The sequence below is a fragment of the Hemicordylus capensis genome, chromosome 3, assembly GCF_027244095.1.
Source record: "Hemicordylus capensis ecotype Gifberg chromosome 3, rHemCap1.1.pri, whole genome shotgun sequence".
Lineage (NCBI taxonomy): Eukaryota > Metazoa > Chordata > Lepidosauria > Squamata > Cordylidae > Hemicordylus > Hemicordylus capensis.
The window spans coordinates 22,049,843-22,072,182 of NC_069659.1; the positions used below are offsets into that span (position 1 = coordinate 22,049,843).

The following is a 22,340-nucleotide window of genomic DNA, read 5'->3' on the forward strand; positions in this document are numbered from 1 at the left end:
TTTCTATACTGCCATTCCTAGGGCTATCCAACCCTCTCTCTCACCTGGATACACGTTCAAGCTCTGAACACAGATAACTTTCAAGCCATGGAGAGAAAGAGAGATGAATGGGGATGTTGGAGTCAACACCCGCCTTCTCTTCTCTGTAAAGGCCTGTTGCACTGTTTATACATGTGCTTGTGTATGTATGCCAAGAGGACTGGATCATCCCCATAATATATAACATAACATAAAAGGAGAGAGGGCATGTCCTCAACTCCTACCTGTGGCTTCCAGCGGCATCTGGTGGGCTACTGTGCAAAACAGGATGCTGGATGGGCCTTGGGCCTGATCCAGCAGGGATGTTCTTAACTTATGCATCAGTAGAAAGCCAGAATCACTCAACAGCTCTAGCAGCTGTGTATGTAGAAAGCATTCAGAAAGGAAGGTAGAGATACTGTGGCTCAATGCTAGAGCACATGAAACCCTGGAGTGCCACTGCTGGTCAATGAAAGCAATATTGAGCTAGATGGATGAATGATTTGATAGTAGAAAGCAACTTCATGGGCTCATATACATGTTCAAAGCCTGAATGTTGCCCACACAGTAGGCATTAAAGCACTGAATCGGCTATTTTCCCTCTCTTCTGAATCAGGATGAGCTCAGGGGTAGGGCACCAGGTTTGCGTGCAGAAAGTGGCCATATGGCCTCCATATGACCTTTTGGGGCCATGTCCTCTTCTTTAATTTTCCCATGTCCTCTTTTTTGGTGACGTGGCCCTGACCACTTTACTGACAATCAAGTCAGGGAATACGTCGAATATAGCAAAATGTGTCTGGATTGCTGCTTTGTCCAGGATTGGGGCAGCTAGGTGGGTGGGTGAAAAGGATTAGACAGACACTTTATGTGTCGATTCCTGTTTGTTGTTTAGCACTGCCACTGGAAAATAGTGGGCTCTTATATGTTAGGAACATAGGAACTAAGAACATAGGAAGCTGCCTTCTACCGAGCCAAACCATTGGTCCATCTAGCTCAGCATTGTCTACACCGAATGGCAGTGGCTTCTCCAAGGTTGCAGGCAGGGGTCTCTCTCAGCCCTATCTTGGAGGAGCCAGAGAGATAACTTGGAGCCTTCTGCATTCAAGCTGCAGATGCTCTTCCCAGAGCAGCATCCCTTGGAATATCTTACAGAGCTCACACAAGTGGTTTCCCATTCAAATGCAACCAGGGTGGACACTGCTTAGCAAAGGGGACAATTCATGCTTGACTATCAAGCAGAAGGTTGCCGGTTCAAATCCCCACTGGTATGTTTCCTAGACTATGGGAAACACCTATATCAGGCAGCAGGAAGATGATGAAAGGCATCATCTCACACTGCGTGGGAGATGGCAGTGGTAACCCCCTCCTATATTCTACCAAAGACAACCACAGGGCTCTGTGGGCACCAGGAGTTGAAACAGACGCGACAGCACACTTTACCTTTACTTTTACCATAAGACCAACTCTCCTCCCTTATGTTAATTTATATGTACATCTATACACATAAAGTAACACAGGCAGATTTTATGCAAATTAGTGTTCTCTTTTCATCTCTCTTGTGTTTTGGTGATCCGTTTTTTGTGCTTTTGTGCTTTGTTTGCTCCCCTAAAAAGGCCCAGGGAGGCTCCAGGTTCAGTCTTTGGCAGCTCCAGAGAAGGCTGGGAAAGACCCGTCTGAATCCTGAAGAGCTGCTGCCAGTCACGGTAGATGATAACAAGCTAGATGGACCAAAGTCTGACTCAGTATAAGGCAGCTTCTTATGAAGGAGAGCCAACTTTCATTTTTAAGAGGCTCACAAGATATGTGTGCTTATCCTTGGCTTTATGAAGCATAAAACTGCAGACATTTAAAAAGACAAATCTATTATGCAATATCCGGCATTATAACAAGAATAATAAAGTTGAAAGACTGCTCTGGGGAATGCAGAGAGTAATAGGCACCCTCCAAAGGTGTATCTTCCACATTCATGTTCCATCATGCTGAAAACCTGTAGATCCAGGGTATTTTTTGTTTTTGTTTTTAGAACTTGTACGGCGTGGGGTGGGTGGGTGGGAATCTGTATGTATTTGTTTATTTCGGCCCAAGGCCAGCATGGGGGGGGGGGAATCTCTTGAGCCGTGAAAACCGCCCCCCCTTGCAATGGTATATTTGTACGCACCCTCTTTCACACCGACTTCAGACGCTTGTGGCTCCATTGGTAGTTCTTGCTGTTCTCCTACGCTAATAGTTCTTAGTGCTTTCTGCTCATGTGGTATAAAAGATTAACAAATTTATAATTTATGGGCCTTTTACAATGTAGCTGAATATTTCTATACAGAGGACCTATTCATCAGTCTCTCATGAAGTCTCAACAAAGAAGGTGATTGATGCTTATATATGGTTTCTTTAGTGCTCCTGTTCTCCATGTTGTAAATAATTCTGAGTTAACCTTCTCTCTTTCTCTTTCTCTCCCTCCCCCCTCTTTCTAGTATACATGGCACAGTTTCTGTCAAGAAGATGACCCATTTACTCCAGTCTGTAGAAGACTAGAGAAGCTTTGAAGTGCGGCTGCAGATCCAGGGGCCATGATGTGAACATGCATTTTAAGGCCCTGTTGCCCACATATACATGAATGATATTATGATTGATAGTGGATGCATGGTTAGAAATATGCTCTGTGAACATACAGCAATTAAAGGAATAAGAGAGAGCTGACTAGCATGGTGTGGTGGTTAGGGTGCTGGACTAGGACCGGGGAGACCCAAGTTCAAATCTCCATACAGCCACGAAACTCACTGGGTAACCCTGGGTCATTCACTTCTCTCCAACCTAACCCACTTCACAGGGTTGTTGTGAGGATAAACATAAAACTATACACCACTCTAGGCTTCTTGGAGGAAAAGCAGAAGAGCTCTAGGCTTCTTGGAGGAAGAACATGAGAACCAGGGGTCATCCCATGAAAGTGATTGCCAGGAAATTTAGGACCAACCAACGGAGGTACTTTTTTCACACAACGCATAATCAACTTGTGGAATTCTCTGCCACGAGATGTGGTGACAGCCAACAACCTGGATGGCTTTAAGAGGGGTCTGGATAACTTCATAGAGGAGAGGTCTATCAATGGCTACTAGTCGGAGGGCTGTGGGCCACCTCCAGCCTCAAAAGCAGGATGCCTCTGAGTACCAGTTGCGGGGGAGTAACAGCAGGAGAGAGGGCATGCCCTCAACTCCTGCTGTAGGCTTCCAGCGGCATATGATGGACCACTGTGTGAAACAGGATGCTGGACTAGATGGGCCTTGGGTATGATCCAGCAGGGCTGTTCTTATGTTCTTATGATATAAAAGATAAAATAAATGAATTAAGGATGAACAATCAGAATTAGCAGCAATTCCACTAGGCTGCAGCAGAGGGAGAGGTCAGCCAGTGCCATGGCTTGGCTTGGATCAGCTACTACTTGGCTCCTTCGAAACCAGAACTATCTCCTCAGTGGCCATTTTATCTGGTCACTGTATCACTTGAATGCTCTACTGTCTCTGAATTTGCTTATTTCCCCTTTTCCTCCCCACCCCCATTCCTTTTCTATCGTGTTATTAGGAACATAGGAAGCTACCTCATACTGACTATTGGTCCATGGAGCTCACTATTGTCTACACCAGGGCTGTGCAAACCTGGCCCTCCAGATGTGGTTGCACTTCAAATCCCAGTATCCCCAGCCACAATGGCTGGGGATGGGAGTTGTAACTCAACAAACTCTGGAGGGTCAAGTTTGCCCAGCTCTGGTATATACTGACCGGCAGCAGCTTCTCCAAGCTTTCAGGCAGCAGTCTTTCCTAGCCCTTCCTGGAGAGGTCAGGGACTGGACATGGGACCTTCTGCGTGCAAAGCAAATGCTCTACTACTGAGCTAGAGCCTCATTCCCACATGTGACATGCACAGGTCTCCCATCCAGTCACTCACCACACTGAGAACTGCTTAGCTTCAGCAAGGTGCCTGTATTGTGTATCCTTCAATCATGCTCTGAATATTAAGACTGTCAATCTGCAGGCAGGGCCTGTGTATTTTTAAACCTCTGCACACCAACTAGAAAATTTCAGGTGCATTTATCTGATTTGTTTGCCTTGATAAGGGCCCACTTTGGAAGGGTCAGGAGGGCTGGCTCAGGATAGGCAGGGTTTCTGTAAACCATATAATGCCTTTCAATAAAAACTACAACTCCTAGCATCCCCAGCCATAATAAATTGTAGCTGGGGATGTTGGGAGTTGTAGTTCAGCAACATCTGGAGGAACCTAGAGCTACTGTTCTAGGTACTGAATAGAACCTAGTGGTTCTAGGAACCTAGAACCATTGTTCTAGGTACTGCAGCTTGGCAGACAAGGTCAAGGTTAACTGTTGCCCAGGCAAAGCCCCAACTTGACCTGGAAGCTCTTACAGTCCTTCCACATCAGGTGAAGCCCTTGAGCTGCAGGGCTGACTGGAGTCACATTGGAACCTGGGGGACGTCATAGCTCTGGGAACATAAAGGGGAAACAGCAGAGATCCTGGAGTCCCAGGTGTAGACTCCGGAGCTCCTGACAAGACTGAAAGAGGTGTTGCCAAACAGGTGAGTGGTAGCAGTGCTGCTGAAAGGGCTGGAATGGAGGGGCTTGTATTTATTTGACATGGGGCTATCATTTGCAGATATTATTCTACCCTGGGTTGTATTTTCAAGACTGAGAGGGGAGCTGGTCTTGTGGAAGTGAGCATGCATTGTCCCCTTTCCTGAGGGTCCACCTTGGCTTGTATTCGGATGGGCAACTATATGTGAGCGCTGTAAGATACTCCCCTTAAAGAGGATAGGGCCATAGTTCATGCTTGCATGCAGAAGGTCCCACCTTCATTCCCTGGCATCTCCAAGTAGGGCTGGGGGAGACTCCTGCCTGAAATGAGCTGCTGCTGCTGCTGACTGTAGACGATATTGAGCTAGGTGGTGGACAGAGGCGTATCTAGGGGGAAATAGTGCCTAGGGCAAGCACTGAAATTGCACCCCTGTCCAAGCATCTGACACCCATCTTTCAAATAACTTTACCATAATATCAGCTCAAAATACAAGTCAAGCTCGTTAATCTTTTAATATTTCAAAAACTATTTAGCAGTGGACGTAGCCAGACCAAAAAATCCTGGAAAACTACAAATTTCAGTATGCTGGGGCTTATGAAATACCCAAATACTATGTGGAAGTGTACTTGGAAAACTAAACAGAAGTGTCTGTCTAATTCTCTACTACTCATTGTAGCATCACTATTACATAAGTTTTAAAAATAAATGGAGAATTTGACTTTTCCCATATACTCTGAAAATAATTAAAGGATATGCAGAGTAAACTGTGTCACTGCTTGGAATATATTCTAGTATGTCAGAAAGACAGTTAAAATGAGAGAAAGAGAGCAAGAAACTCCCAGTGGGCCTTAATACTAAGGATTTCACACTGATTCAAAGACAAACTCACCATTAATAGTCATATTATTAAGACATCACATTTAACTCAGTTATCACAAGAAGCAAAGTAAGAGCAAATGAATACAATCCTAGCTCATACGCTTCAGCTCAGTATTCACAAGCCTTGATTCTCTGTACATAGTGCCAATCTGAATATGTGTACAGTGACTTATATTATTATTATTATTTTTAACTTGTAGCCCCTTTGGGGGGGTTCCTAAAGGCCATGGGGGGGGGTCTGCAAAGGTTCCCCCTCCCCCACTGGCCTCTAGGGCCTCGCAGGGACCATTTGAGCATGTGCAGAGGCCATTTTTAAAAATAATTTATTTTTTTAAAATGGCTGCTGAAAACAAAATGGCCACCGTGCATGCTCAAATGGCCTCTGCAAGGCCTGGCATGGCCTAGGGCCTCACAGAGGCCATTTGAGCATGCACAGTGGCCATTTTATTTTTGGTGGCCATTTAAAAAAAATTATTTAAAAAAATGGCGCCCCCTTCAAGTGGCGCCTGGGGCATGTGCCCTGCCTGCCCCACCCTAGATATGCCCCTGGTGGTGGATGAATGATCTGACTTGGTATAAGGCAGCTTCCTATGTTCCTATGATGAGCTGTATAGCCTTATGTATACCAGAAACCAGCTTCTCATGACTCAAATCATCCCAGGAAGCTATTAGACATAGAAAGAACCCTGCTCAAGTCTTTCTTGCCCCCATTCCACATATGTTATTCTGCAAACTACTACTTCATTCCTAAGAGGCGGGATGCTTGGCAGTGCCACTCTGCAACAGCCACATGCAAGGAACCTCCGTTTGCTCTCCTCTGAATGCTTGATTTGACTTGCTCTGAGAATGGAGGGTGATGTTATTTGTTTTGCAGGCTCATTGCATCAGATGCCAGTTTTGAAGCTTGAGTTCCCTAATTAGGAGACAGACATAGACCTCTGTAGTTTCTGTTTTGTTTTGCTTCAAGAGAGGTCCCCTCTTGCTCAAAACACAGCATACTGGAGATGAATAAAGTGATTCATTAGCTCTGCCTCCTTTTGATCACAGCACTGCAAACACCCCAACACTGGTTGCCACCAAATCTATGGATCCTGAGAGCAAACATTTTAGTCTCTTTATTTCCCACCCCCTTTCATACATGACTTTAATGAACTATTAATGTGCCAATCCAGTGGTTAATGGGTCAGCTAATAGCTTCTAACTTGCTTTGAATTCCATGGGGGGGAGCCCTTCTGGAAGAACTGATAACGACAGATAAAAGGAGTGTTCACAGGTAAAATTAAGAATATACTACTTAATTCACATACTCCTGTTCCTGTGATTGGCTACAGTCTTAAATAAAAATAAAAAGCATTTACCATCAACATACATAGCACAACTGATGACTCCTTTACAATACAGAATGCCGAATCCTGACATGTTCACCAGCCACACATATACAGGAGGAGACCCTCTCCATTCGTGGGCATTCCATTCCCACCTATTTCTGCAGAGAACAAAACCACAAATAAAGAGATCTTAACTCTATGGGGATTGGGGGGTTAAGTTCCTAAGCACACCGAAGTGTGTTGAAAATCACAAGAAAAAGTGTGGGGAGCAGAAATCAGCACAGTACCTTACTCTCCAGCTATACTTCCCAAACTTCCAAATCCTCTAGTTTTTGTTCTTTTTTTAGTTTTTGTTTGTTTGTTTGTTGTTTGCAAAAAAGAGCCACAAAACTGCTCAGCACTATAAAATGGCAGCAGGAAATTATCATCATCATCATCATCATTATTTACATTTTATATCTTCCTCCAAGGAGCCCAGAGCGGTGTACTACATACTTAAGTTTCTCCTCACAACAACCTTGTGAAGTAGGTTAGGCTGAGAGAGAAGTGACTGGCCCAGAGTCACCCAGCAAGTATCATGGCTGAATGGGGATTTGAACTCGGGTCTTCCTGGTCCTAGTCCAGCTAACCACTCCACCACGCTGGCTCAGAAGTCATTTCTGGCCACTCAAGAATCACGGATGGTGAAAATAACCCTCTTTTCACCCTGCGAATAAAGAAACTGGGTCCCCATGACCCAACCACAGATACGTGAAACCGCAGGTGACGGGACCATGGATAACCAAGGCCTCCTGTATCCTAGTCAAATGTAGGCAGCACACCACACTTGCACTAGGAATCATATAAGGGTGTGCAATAATTATTTCAATTTCCTTACTCCTTTGCTGTTATTAAAAACAAACACTGAATAAGCCAGAGGTGCTGTTGCTCACACTCCCAGGTCTAAACAGGTACACTGTGACATCAGAGCAGATCAACCAATGGCATTAAGAGTGGCAGGGAAGGCAGAAAAAAGACCTTATGATAGTAAAAAGCTCCCAGGTGCTAAAATGTGTTTTTCAAGGATTTGTTATTGTCAGATACCATACAAATGGTTTACCTGTGGCCTGTTTGCACAAAATGGACGCAAATGTAGCACCACATGGTTGCGTTTGTGTAATCAGCTACTCCCTCCTGGATAACACTCACAGTCCTCTGTCTGCAAATGTTATTATTTATGCTGGAACCTATCTATATAGGCACATGTCTTGCTTGGAACTGGATCCCAAGAATTTGTTACTGCACACACACTTCACTGCCAACGTGTGTAGATGCTTTTTAAACTGCAGAGTAGGAATGTGCAAAATTCCTCTGGCTCAAAATGTGTTACTGTGGGTTTTCTCCTAGGCAGGGGAAATGCAGGTAGGGACTATATCTTTATACTGCATGGATGCTTATGACATCTTTCCTGATGTGTGTATCAGACCAAGGAAAATAATACCTAATGTTACAAAATAAGCATTTTCAGTACAGTTCTGTTAGATGTTTTTATTGCATTTGATTGAGTCTTATTGTAAGGTGCAGCTAGAAGCAGTGTTGTTTTTAAAAATATATATTTTAGACAGACAAACAGCAGAAGTGAGGCAAATTAGTGGATCATGCTTAGGTGAAACATCAAAGATGTTTGGCTCGTGATAATTTGAAGGAAGTTTTACTAACAATTTTGATAAGATTAGTGGAAGTTTTCACAGAGGTTTCACTCAGTTCTAGTGTGGACTAGCTTGCATGGATATGCCACATGATTTCTTTGAAGTGTGCACATCCTGTATTCCACTGATAATGGAAATGTTTGAGAAAGGAAAACAAAGCCTGTCTTTGGAGGCTCCTATAAGAACATGAGGGGAAAACATCTATGCTAAAACAAAAACAACAAAAACCCTCTGTTAACAACAATAATAACAATAACACCAGCATTTGTATTGTATTTCAGGGTGTGCAAAGTGTTTCACAGGTATTGTCTTGATATAACCCTCACAACAACCCTGCAAGCTATTATTATCTCTAAATTGCAGCTGGGGAGGTGAGACTGAGATGCCTGCCTAAAGTTTCCTGGTTTTTCATGGCAGTGCCATAAAGTTTTTCATGGCAGAGACAAGATTTGAAGTGTGGACATCTGGCCTAAGATACTGTGGCATTTGGAGCAAGGCATCAAATGCTGCCTTGCCTCATTCCTCTGGTGGGGGCTAGCCTCCTTAAAAAAACAAAGCTCCTGCAAATTTTGAAAGTGATATAGGGGGCAGGGTGGGAGGAGGGAAGGTTGCCAGCAGCCTCCTCTTCTCTCCTTGTGCTTCTTGCAAGCTTTGCAAGGGATGTGAGGAGAAGAACCTCTTGCAATACTTGTAAGGGTCTGCATGGTTCCAGTGAGGTGCTCTGGTAGCAGAAGCAGGAGGCATCTTGCTACCCTACTGGTGCCCCAATAGCCTGAGGCAACTGTCTCACCTCGCCTCATGAAAGGGCCGCCCTTGTCCCGATTCACAGCTCAGCCTCTTAGCCACTAAACTATACCCGCTCTCAGTGTTCAGTTCCACATTTTCCAAGGAGCCAAGCCTTTCTTCAATTCTGAAGGGACTGAATGCTGAAGGCATGCAAACCTCCTCCCTCCCTCCCTCCCTCCCTCCCCACCGGACTGACACAAAGGGCCTGTGACAAGCGGAGAAATAAGCCTTGTGCTTTCACTTAGCAAGTGTGAGCTGATAAGGCCATGTCTCAGAGTGCTTTTTTGGAGTCTCTTTAGAGTCAGAAATACAGAGAAAATTATCAGCTCTGGCTAAAAACAATGTATACATTTATGGAGCCTACAAATGCAGTGCCCCTTTGATAAGAGAGAGAGAGAGAAAACCGTTTTTCATGACCTGCGGACTCATGTTTCACTGGCTTAAATAACGACGGAATCACAGAGTCTCTCGAGCTGTAATTGCTAAGAGAACACACTGCTTAGTAAGCATTAGTGACAAAGAAATAATCTTCCATAATAATGTTCCAGATGCCTGCAGCCGTGTTCATCACAGGGGGGAGAGGAACTGTTAGATGGGAAGGTAATAAGCTGAGTTTGGGGAACCTGCAGCCTTTTCATTTGAACATGGTACCCAAATGCAACATCATCCCAGGATAGGGGTTCCCAATGGCATGCTTGTACTCCTAGGGGTCCTTGAAAGGCTTCTGGGGTTCTCAGAGCTCTTCTGCCTCCCCACTTTGCAGCTGCACTATTTGTTCCTCATCTGAGCATCTGGCACGTCCTCAGCGATGTGTCCGCTGCAGAACAAGAGGGAAGATTGGCTGGCTATGTGCTGAAGCTCAGCGTATTCCTTCCCTTAGTCTGACCAAGAGCCTTCAGAAAATTAGCATGGAGTGCTCCACTGAAATTAAGAAAAAAATGGCTTCAATCAGACTGCCTATGAGTTACTTATGTGGAGATGAGGTAGTGACTGTAATAGCCTGCCTGCCTCCCTAACTGTAACACTTAAATTTGTTATGTTATAGTTGTGTTACAGTTATGAGATGGGCTACTCCAGCAACTGACTTAGCAGTCTTATTGAAATTAATGGGAGAAATTTACTTTCCCCATTATTTGCAATGGGAGTACTTATGAATAAATTAGTGTGGATGTAAGCCAGTAACTGGAGTAGTCTGTCTCACAATTGCAACATTTAAATCTGTGATTGTGTGTGTGTGTACACGCATGTGCACACACGCACACACAATTTTTGTGGGGCACTTGAGCTAAAGAAAGAGTACCCAAAAAAGCCTTTGTTAAAAAAAGGCTGATGTTGAATGACAGCTCCCATTATCTCCAGCCGCAATGGTCGACCAATGATGATGGCATGATGGGAGTTGTAGTCCCAGGTATGAGAATCCCTGCAGTTGACCAGTCCTTAGCGACTGCCATCTACCTTATCTGCAATGTCTGAAAGTTCCAAGCTCAAGCAGGAAAAAAATCCATGTTGTAGATTTCAAGCACTCCCATCACTAACACAATGAACATGAAATGATGGGAGTGTTTGAAATCTACAACATGGATTTTTTTCCTGCTTGAGCTTGGAACTTTCAGACATTGCTATTGAATAATATTGAACAAGTGATATTGAATAGGATTTATTAGGATTGAACAGGACTGACCAGTCATAACTATTGGATACATTGACATACTGTGCAATGTCCTGTGTACATTGTAACACCATGTACAGCAAGTACATGTACACAAGTGTGCTCTTGCACAAATTTTAAAATTGCGCGAACACAGTTATGTGATAGTATGGCCATCGGAAATAATGGCCGTACTATTGCACACCTGGATTTGTGCAATGTTTGCCTTTGTACAAGAGCATGCTGGCACTTCTATATGCATACTGCATTACAATGCTTACGAAACATTGCACAGGAGGTGAGCCACTATTTATTTAACATATATATTTTTTTTTACAAGTAGTTATTGGTTTGTTTTCCCCCATGGTGCAAACAGTAGCTTTGGGTTTCTTTTTAGGCAAGGCAAATAGAATTGGGGTGGGGAAGGGTCAACCCCTCTTCCTGTAACATCATAACCATGATACTGTTTGATCCCCAGTTGGCTGTTTTTCACTTTTTAGATAACATGATCACATATCTCCTGCCGTTTCACCTAGATTGGCCCTTAGTGTGTAATGAATTGCAGGACATTAATCAGGAAGCCCCACGACTTTCCTGAAAGTTGATGTAATGATGGTTCTGTCTCCTTGCAACTTTCTTAGGAGCAGCTGTAGAGGCCCCAGAGGAGGAGAGAATGCTGCCTTAAAAAAAAAAAGCATTTTTCTTGCACAGTTTCCAAAACTGTGAATGCTTATGAAAGTCTCATTGTCTCTCCCTACCACTGACAGCTTGCTGAAGGAGCATCATTATGGCTGAATAAAGCTTTAGAAATGTCTGTTGAAACAAGGGCAGTTAAAAAATCATGGACAAAACATGCGAGAGAGGGAGAGGGAGAGAGAGAGAGAGAGAGAGAGAGAGAGAGAGAGAACACATATGAGAAAGAGAAAGAAGGAGAACACATATGGATCTAGGAACAGGGCTGTGCCAGATGCCCTTTATTTTAAAGCATACTCCCTACTCCAGAGACTGACAGCTTCAATTCCAATGGAGCGTAATCAAGTTTATTTCCGAACAGACCAACTTTGAAGCACTCCATGCAAGGGACACCACAGAGTCAGACTGTACCTTCTTTAAAAAGCTTTCATCAGATGACCTTATATAATCTTCTTGTGAGTCAACAGAAATCAGGCTAGCATCTTACAGACAGATAATAGGGCTATTCTCACTACACGAGCCTCCTGGGATAACCTGGTTTTACCTGGTTTTACCGGGCTTTTTACCGAGGCAGAATGAACTGTGGGTTCATTCTACTTAGGCAAGTGATCGTCTCTGGGTGATCGCCGCGGGGTAGAAGGTTTTCCCTGGTCCACCACCATCTTGGGCAGCGAGTCGAGGGAAGAGAGATCAATCCAACTAGTTTATAACTAACTAACCAAGGGTCTTTTATTTAATTTATATAAATTATACATAGATTTTATTTATTTATGCCCCAACCCTCCAGTGCAATACTGCTCAGGCCCGCTCACAAAATTCATTAGAACAGTGGCTAACATGATACACAGCATTATGGAGCTGTAATACTGCACCCCACAGTTGCTGCAGACTCCAAAAGCAGCCTTGACACTGTTCTGAAGTAGTGGACACGGAAGCAGAGTTTCCACAGGTCTCCCCCATTCACAGGAGCAACAATGCTTCCATATCCGCTGGTTCAGAACAGTGTTGGAGCTATCTCTGAAGCCTGCAGCAGTCCCTTGGCACAGCGTTACTGCTCCATAATGCTGTGCATGATGTTAGCCATTTTAAAAACAACAACAATATTATACCACTAGTATTTTTAAGCCCGTTATAATAACGGGCGCTAGCCTTTTTACCCCCCTTTATGTGTTCTTCATCTTTTTTTTCTTTGTGTGTGTGTGTGTGTTTGTCCCTCCTGTCCCACCCTCCCTCCTGCCCCACACTCTGGCCTCTCTTCCTCCCCCACCCACCCCGCTCGCACCCTCCCCTTCCTGTCAGCCTCCTGCCCCAGTCCCTCCTGCCACCCCATTCCCTCTTGCCCTTCCTTTCCCCCTCCCCCTGCCTAACTCCCTCTTGCCCTTCCCCCTCTTGCCCGTGGCGGCGGCCGCGGAGGCATTCCTGGGCCATGTTGGCCCTTGTTCATGTGTGGGGGAGCGGGGAAGGCAGGATCGGGCTCCTGGGAAGGTGGTTGGCAGCGGCCGCCGCGGTGGCATTTTCCTGGGCCATGTTGGCCCTTGTTCATGTGTGGGGGGGGTGCAGGGATGTCGGGCTCTAGTGCGGGGAAGTCGGGCCCCAAGGTTCCCCCCCCCGGCCGGCTTTAGCGGCGACACCAGGCCTTGGCGGCGGCTCCGCCGCCACCTCGGCAGGCTTCCCCCGCCGCCTCTTTCCCCTCCGCCTCTTTCCTATCTTCGCGGCGGCCACTTCTGGCCCTGCCGTTTCCCTCGCCGCCTCGTCCCGGCTTCTTCTAAGCGGCCGCTTCTGGCCGCCCAACATGGCCACCGGGTGCTGGCAGTCGTGCCTGCCTCGGCATGTTCTGGGCATGCACTCCGCGCATGCCCAGAACCGCCAAGGAAGGCACAAACACACGCTTGGAGTCCGTCCATGGACGGACACCAAGCGTTTTATTAGAGAGGATATTGCACTGTTTATGGCCTCTACAGGATCATCCTTAGGAGGGTGCAGGGCTGGGGGTGGGCAGCACTCCTCCTCAGCCACACTCCTCCTTCTCTGACACTCCCCCTCCTCCCAGCCCTGCCCTGCTGAGTATCCAGTTGCGTAGCGCTAAGGAGTTCAATCGCCTCCCTCTTTGTTCCAGTGAGGAGAGGCAATTGAATTTCCCACCGCTGTGTGAGCTGGATACAAAATAAGAGGCGCATGTGCACTATGATGCTTGATCCAGCTCATGAGGCGCTGGAAAGTTCACCCGTCTCCTCCAGTGTGGAGAGAGTAGGGATCTGTCAGTTCGGCTCAATGTGGAGATGAACCCCACTGGTGGTCTGCGGGGGTTCGAGAGCCTTTTGTAAATAATCTTTTAAAGCTTAAACCCCTTCCCCCTCCCCCTGCAGGCCTTAATAAACAGCGCCGTGGCCAGTTCTATAGCCCTCTTTGGCCTGTTTGGGCCTCCGTAGTGCGGCATGGTGGCCATTTTGGCCGCTGCTGTGCATACGCAAATGGCCTCTGCGAGGCCTAGCATGAGCCAGGGCCTCACAGAGGCCATTTGCACATGCGCAGTGGTGGCCAAAATGGCTGCCGTGCTGCGCTACGGAGGCCTGAATAGGCCGAAAGGGGCTATAGAACCGGCTGCTGTGGCGATTATTGATTGCTGGGAGAGGGGGAAGCTGCATGGACACCCCCCGCCGCACGCTGCCTTTGAGGGTGTTTAAGGTTTTTGAGGGTGTTTAAGGTTTAAGAGGGTGTTTAAGGTTAATTTTTTTTTAACCAAAAGGCTAGCAAACTACCCCCTGAGCCAAACTGGGGGGGAGGGGGTTCGAAGGGGTGCTGGACCGAACAGGCCAGCCGGTTCCCTGCACACCCCTAGGAGAGAGACGACTAGCTCCGCATGAGCTGGATACTAAATATCCTCTCATTTAGTATCCAGCTTGGGTACTAAACAAGACACTGGGAAGTTCGCCTCTTTCCTGCAAGGAGAGAGGCAAACTTTCTAGTGCCTCGTGAGCTGGATGCTATATGAGAGACCCACGTGTGCCCCAATGCTTTAATCAGAGCACATGCGGGCCTCTCATTTAGTATCCAGTTCGTGTGAGGCTGGAAAGGTCGAGAGTGTCTCTCTTTGCTTGAACGAGGAGGGAGGTGATAGAACTCTTGAGTGCTACCCATGTTGGATACTGACCAGGGTGTGTGTGAAGAGTGGCGGCTGAGGGGGATTGCAGGGGTGGTTGGGCCTGGTCGTGGGGCCTGGGAGAGTGTGGGGCTGGAGGCAATCACCCTGCTCACCCCTCCCAAAGGACAGGCCTGGGCCTTTAACATCAAATTCTACTCGCTTTTATCAAAGCTTGTTTTATCATCAGTTCAAAGCTTGTTTTACACCAGCCTGGAAGATACTGAGTTCACATGCTGCAATGGAAGCCTGAATGCACACGAATGGAGCCAACAACTCAGGTACTATTTCCTACACCAACATCACACTCGATTTTGGAAGGGGAGATGCTATGGTGGAAACTAGGAATGTCAGCAGCCAATTCAGAAAGCATCGTCTTCACTCTGAATTGACTGTGTTTGCCCTCATGACATCAACACATAGCCAAAATGAACTAGGTCATATATGGATATGATGTCATCAGATGCACAACTTACTTGATGCCTGATTGACTGAGATTAACCATGTGATTAATCCAGGAAGCACTGCCTTCATTCTGAACTTATTTCATTTGACCTTCACACAGCAGAATCAGAATTTTTATTATGGTAATTGACCAGAATATGTTGCAGTTAAACCAATAACAATCCAACCGTTCTCATAGCCACATCTGAAGAATGTAGCACTGTGATGACATCACATTTACAATGTGGTCCCTGATAGGCTGGGATCAGCCATGTGAGAAATGCAGAAAGATGGAAGAAGCCATAGTCGGGGTGGGGTGGGAAAGGGAACCGAAGCAGTGATGGGAAGCAGCACTGAACAAGGTGTTTTTGTTTTTTGTTTTTGTTTAAAGTGTAATAGTAATAATGGAATTTGTGGGAAACTATTTCTAATGCCTCTGAAATACATTTCTATCTGGAAAATGGAAATGGGTGAATATCCAGTGCAGCCCTAACTCAGCAGCTGCTTCAATTTGGGGGATTTTCAAAAGCAGTTTGTAATTAGTTGCATAATTTCTGAGGTGTTTGCTATTTGTTCGTGAGATTCTGTGCCCAAAAAAGTAATAAGAACAGCCCTGCTGGATCAGGCCCAAGGCCCATCCAGTCCAGCATCCTGTTTCCCACAGTGGCCCAGCAGATGCCTCTGGAAAGCCCACAGGGGGAAAAAAGAAAGAAGGCATATCCCCTCCCTGCTGTTGCTCTCCTGCAAATGCTATTCAGAGGCATCCTGCCTCTGAGATTGGAGGTAGCCTATAGCCATCAAGACTAGTAGCCACTGATAGACTTGCCCACCTTTGTCTATGCCCCCTTTAAAGCCATCCAAACTGGTGGCCATCACCACATCTTGGGGCAGGGAATGCCACAGATTAATTATGCGCGGTGTGAAAAAGTATTAGCCTTACTTGTACACATACAATTCCGAAGACGTGAGCAAATTTGCTCTTTGGTTTGCCCCCTCAACGTTTTTGGTGTTTTCTTTTATTCCGGTCAAGACAATGCCCATTCAATGCCATTCGTATACTTGCTAAAGATTGCCAGTAGTACGAGGCCAAAGCAGGTAGCCATTTGTCACAAACAACTAAGGGCCAGTTCACACAAATGGGCTACTCATGCAAAGATCAGAATTACCCGAACACACAGGTTTTTGTTACATGGTGATTCTGCTTATGTTTTCACGATGTGCAGGCAGTAGCTAGCAACTGCCTGTGGGCAGAAAACTTGTACGTGCTGGAGAAGAGATTCCCTTGTTGCTTGCAGGTAAATTTATATATATTACTTATTTAAAATATTTATACCCTACCCCTCCAGCACACTCACAGTGCACTTTGTGGCCCACAAAATCAGTAAAACAGATGCACAAGAAACATAATATAAAACTAATAAAATAGAAACTAACTAAAAACGGGATCATCAACCGATTCTTAAATTAATCATCAGCATATTCTATGTTAGGAAATAACCACTCTATCTGGCAGTATCAGAGACAGTGGGGAGGCAGAGAAGAACCCTTCATTGACCTGGGGCCATTTGGTTCCTCCCTCCCTGAACTGCCTCCATCAGCAGCACTCCACCTGGCAGCCCCAAAGGGAGAGGCAAGATAGTAAGGTCCCCTCCATTGGCCTGGCTGGATCTAAGTGCCATCTGGCTCCACCCCTCCTCTCCTCCACTGCCATTTGGCCCCTCCCCTCTCATCATTATCATTCCATCCGGTTGCAGTAGGAGAGGCAAGAGAGCACAGCCTCCTCCATCGCCCTGGCTGGGACCAACGGCCATTTGGCTCCTCCCCTTCCAGAACTGCTTCCTGTTTTACTCGGCCATTATGTAACAGCATCTGGTGTCTGAGTTTATGTATTTTTCTCTTCCCTCAGTGGTGGCCCAAAATATGGCAGTGCCTGAGGCAAGGAATCAAATGCTGCCATAACCCTATTGGGGTCCATTTCAAAATGGACCCTTACATGTTTTGAAAGTGGGGCAGAGAGCAAGGAGGGCAAGGGGGAGGGAAGGTTGCCCAGAGCCTGTTCTTGTGCTCTTTGCAAGGTTTGCAAGGGGTGTGAGGAGAGGAGAGGGCCTTTTTTGTTCTCCCTGTGCTCCTAGTGAAGCCTGCGAGGCTCAGATTGGTCCTGAGGAGCTGCTCTAATGGTGCCAATGGAGGGAATGTTGCTGCCCCAATAATCCACCACCTGAGGCAACTGCCTCACTGCGCCTTATGAAAGGACAGCCCGTCTCTTCACTCCCCATCTCTTTTGCATTGTCTCTTAGATTGTTGGCTGTTTCTTAAACAGTAAAACCACTAGAAAATAAAACAAAATAAACCTTACCAGTTGATGCTGTGGTGGGACAGAATACTGAAGTCCTGAGACAGGCTGATTTTGCAGTATTTTCTGGAGCATGATCTTTTGCTGTAAGGCTAAGGGTACATTGGCTGGCCTCTGGAGAGGCTGAGCAGGTTGCTGTGTCTGCTGCTGCTGCTGTGTCTGCTGCTGCTGTTGTGTCTGTTGTTGCATGTTGACTGAGTTAGGCTGTTGCTGGGCCTGCTGTTGTGTATAGTGCAGGAGGGAGGGCTTGTTTGGGGAACCCAAAACAGAAGGCATCTGCTGGCTGGCTGGTTCTGAGTTAAAATGAAACAAAGGCTTGATGTTGTTCTGAGGCTCCTCCAGCAGCAGCTGGGTGTTGCTGATATAACCTCTGTTGAGGTCCTGAGGCTTTCGTTGCATTATGATGTTTATGGAGCTTCCCTGGGACATGGAGTTTGGCCTGTAGATGTAGTTATTTATCCCTTTCGATGGGTTCCCATTTACAGGGACTCCCGACATTCCAGAGCTCTGTGGGCTGAACTGCTGCTGATGGAAAGGAGGGCTGGAGATCTTCTCCTGCACAAACGACCCTGGGGATGGTTCTGTGGACGACAGAGTAGGCCAGGAAGACGGCTGGCTTTGCTGGCACTGCTGGACCAAGGCATGCTGCTGTCGGTTGGCTGCTATTTGTTTCAACTGCTGAGCGTGAGAAACCTCTTGCCAGTTGGCCAAAGGTCGGTTGGAAACTGAAGACAACTGAGAGGGAGGCGTTTGAGTCTGAGGCACCGAAGGAATTGGTGATGAGGTGGACATGGCAGCACCGGACATGGTAAAGGCTGGGCCCGTAGAAGAAGGCCTCATCTGGGGTGACCCGGCAGGGGCTTGGTTCAGCACTGGGGAATATTCTTGCTTGATTGTGATTTTGTCCATCTGCAGGGAAGAAGATCTGACTGGGGGAGCTCTCTGGATCTGCTGCCCAAGGTCAATGTTAAAAGGCTCATCTTGCTTAATGGTGGCGTTGATCATGTTCTCTAGTTCAAGATCACTCATGGGCGGCACCGAAATATTAGTCAGTTCATTGAATAGCTCCTGAAGTTCTGGGTCCATCAGCTGTTCCCCTGAGTCTTCTCCGTATCTATTAGGGAATGCATTGCCCTGGGACACGTGACCATCCAGGTGCTTGCTGCAGGAGAGGGTTTCTCCAGGCTCTTTCTTTACCTCCTTCAGAGCCATGTTAAACATCCCATTTGCATTTGAATGGGCGTTATTTGTTGGGCTGTTGACTTTCCTTTGAGCACCTTGACCACCTGCCAAGGTTCCCAGCACTGACTGGCTTTGGCAGTTGTTACTGCAGTGCCCACCTTGTCCCACAGAAAGATTATTATCACCCACTCGGATCCTCTTAATGTCAAGAAAGGTGCTGTCAGCAATGCCGTTGGCTCTCTTGTTAATGGCCGGTGACAGGTTCACCACCAGTTTTCTTTTCAAGGAGCCTTGGAGCTGAAAGGAACAATGAGAAAGTTTAGCAGGCAGATCAAATGTCACCATAATTAATGCAACCGCACAGTGGCTCTAGTATGGTACATATAACATGGGAGCTCAAGCTTAATTCATTAGTGTCTTCCCACTATGAATGACAGAATGGTGGCTAACATACCCCGCAGTCTACTGGCATTCTAAGTGAGGTGTCCACACACTGCTGCATTCTACTTAAAAGCACACAGCCACTGCTTGCAAATGGGCAGAGCCCCTGTGGCTCCTAAGCTCTGTGTCGTCACTATAGCGGCAATGCTCCTGTGATTCCCAATGTGAATAGCTTAAAATGATGGAAGAGTGCACAATGTGTAAGCCAGTAGCATATATGAATGACACCCAACAATGGAATGTTGGGTCATTCCTGAGGCTTTCCTGCTGTTGTTGGATTACAACTCCCACAATCCTCATAGGAAGCTGCCTTATACTGAGTCAAACCATTGGTCTGTCCAGCTCAGTACTGTCTACACTGACTGGTAGTGGCTCTCCAGGATTACATGCAGGAGTCTCTCCCAGCCCTACCAGGAGATGCTGCCAGGGAGTGAAGCTGGGGCCTTCTGCATGCAAAGCAGATGCTCCACCACAGAGCTTTGACCCCATCCCCAAAGGCAGGGGTTCTCAGACTCTGGTCCCCAGATTATGTTGGACTACAACTCCCATCACCCACAGCTACAATGGCAGTTGTGGCTGATGGGACTTGTAGTCCAACAGCACCCAGGGACTCAAGTTTGAGAACTCCTGCCCTTAGGAAATATCGTACAGCAGACAATGCTCATATGCAGTCACCAACCAAATGAAAACCAAGGCAAACCCTGCTTAGCAAAGGGGGCAATTCATGCTCGCTACTGCAAGACCAGCTCTCCTCCCCCAGAATATTAATGGGCAGAAACTGCTGGTTACCTAATTCTGCATAATCTGAGCAGTAAAGAGAATGGGGTGATTTATAGGCTAGAACTACTCACTGCTTTGCTAATTTCTTCTACCAGATGCTTTCCTTCATGTAAAACTGCATTTCCTTCTTTCCCCAATTATCTTTGCTCTTCTGCTAAACAGAAACTACTCTCCAAATCCCAAATTCTTCTTGTGAAAGAAGTAAATCTCCAGGCAACAAAAGCCATGTTCTGGCAGCACATCTTGCTCTTCATAGTGTTTATTTCATTAATTTACTTAAAACAAAACAAAACAAAAACCCAAACCAGTAGCTCCTCTAAACCCCAAGAGCTTGGAGCAAGTAAGGATAAATACCTAAATCTCAGCCACAATTCCCAAGACGGCAAGCCCTGTGCTTCTGTTTTTGCAATTTTATCTCCTGGACTCCAGCTAATCTCTAAACTCTGTAAGGCACATACGCCTTACATGGCTTGTCCTGTAATATGTGGGGGGGGGGGGCAGACCAAGCCCCCTTTGCCGCTGTGGGGCTCCACAACACACCATGATGCTGCTACACAAGAGGGCAGTATGAAGGCTGCTGATGCTTGCACAATGGCACATCACACCCAGCTTCCAGTGGGAATAATGGATGTAGCATGTGACATACAATCCACGCAGTTCCCTCGTCTATGCAACATCACCCCTCTTTTTTTCCTTCCGCCACCTTAAGTGGCGCAGCAGGGAAATGCTTGAATAACAAGCAGAAGGTTGCCGGTTCGAATCCCTGCTGGTACTATATCAGGCAGCAGCGATATAGGAAGATGCTGAAAGGCATCATCTCATACTGCGCGGGAGATGGCAATGGTAAATCCCTCCTGTATTCTATCAAAGAAAACCACAGGGCTCTGTGGGTGCCAGGAGTGGAAATCAGCTTGACGGCACACACTTTACCTTCTCAACATCTTTTCAGCGAAGCCTTTGGCTTAACCCTTGCCAGGCCTGGACTGTCCAACAGGCAGACCTAGGGGGTTGCCTAGGGCACCAGTTCTTGGGGGGCACATAAACAGTGTCAGAATATAGAACCGCCAATTATTCTTTCTCCCCTCTTGCATTGCACCCCTGCAAGTTTTGCACAGTGGTGTAAGAATGTGACATGCAATACTGCATGCCCTGCACACTCTGCACCCCACACAACAGTCATTGCACCTCAGCCCCCAATAAAAAGCTAGTCTCATAAACTGCATGCCTTCTCTTGAAGATCAGTGGCCTCCCTCAGCATTCATTTCCTAGAAGAAATGGACTCAGACTGGATTTTCAAACCAAAGCCACATCTTTTCTTCTCTGAAGTGTTAGAGCTTTGCTCCCATAATAGACTGGGAACTGTCTGCCACTGGATACACAATCCAGTGCAGGCTAATCATAGGAACATAGGAAGCTGCCATATACTGAGTCAGACCATTGGTCTATCTAGGTAAGTATTGTCTTCAAAAACTGGTAGTGGCTTCTCCAAGGTTGCAGGCAGGAATCTCTCTCAGCCCTATCTTGGAGATGCTGCCAGGGAGGGAACCTGGAACCTAGATGCACTTCCCAGAGCGGCTCCATCCCCTGAGGCGAATATTTTACAATGCTCACACATCAAGTTTCCCTTTCATATGCAACCAGGGCAGACCCTACCTAGCTAAGGGGATAAGTCATGCTTGCTACCACAAGACCAGCTCTCCTCTCCTGGTCAGTCAAACTCGGGAATAAGCAGCCTGCGTGGCTCAAATTAAAGCTGGAGCCCTGTACTTCTTGGTGTGTGTGTGTGTGTGTGTGTGTGTGTGCGCGCGCGCGCCAAAATCAAACTTTCTCTAGGATGCCAAAAACTCTAGGGCCAGCCTTGACCCTTTCATTCCCATCCCAAATGCAAATCTCAATTTGCTCTCATCCTTTCTTGCCTCTCATCCTTTCTTCCCCTGCCCTTCTTCCCTAAAGCTGCTGAAATGTAGATCTGCAATCTCCTCAGGGCAGGAACCTCTCTTTTTCTGCTTTCACACTGATGACATACCTACGGCAATGATATGAACCTGCCTGTGCATTCATATCAAGAACGGAGGCCTTACACTTTGCTTCCCCTGCTGTCAGCTGTGTGGTGAGTGGGCAAGAGAGACAGAGCCATTTCAATCGTGGTACCCAGATTATGGAATGCCCTCCCGAGAGAAACCTGCCTGACTCCTTTGCTAATGGCTTTTAGCTACACTGCAAAACTCTTCCTAATTCAGCAGATTTTTAGTGCTGCACGAGCTGACACTCTTTTAACTGGATGTGTTGGTGTTGCTATTCAAATTACTATTATTTATTTAGTTATCTATTTAAAATATGTATACCCTGCCCCTCCAGTACACTACTGCTCAGTGCAGCTCACAT

The 22,340-nt window shown here is 46.5% G+C and overlaps 1 protein-coding gene and 1 long non-coding RNA gene across 3 annotated transcripts in view; one reads left to right on the forward strand and one right to left on the reverse strand.

Moving 5' to 3' along the window:
* Positions 1-22,340, reverse strand: part of MAML2 (mastermind like transcriptional coactivator 2) — a 232,553-nt gene that overhangs the window by 51,034 nt on the left and 159,179 nt on the right. For both annotated transcript variants that reach the window (XM_053311528.1, XM_053311527.1), the window contains exon 2: positions 17,556-19,031. In XM_053311528.1, coding sequence (XP_053167503.1) covers positions 17,556-19,031 — 1,476 coding nt within the window. The remainder of the gene's footprint in view (positions 1-17,555; positions 19,032-22,340) is intronic.
* On the forward strand, positions 14,208-18,635 carry LOC128351742 (uncharacterized). The gene is made up of 3 exons (XR_008320013.1): positions 14,208-15,036; positions 18,038-18,360; positions 18,468-18,635. It is a non-coding gene; the product is annotated as an uncharacterized LOC128351742 (long non-coding RNA).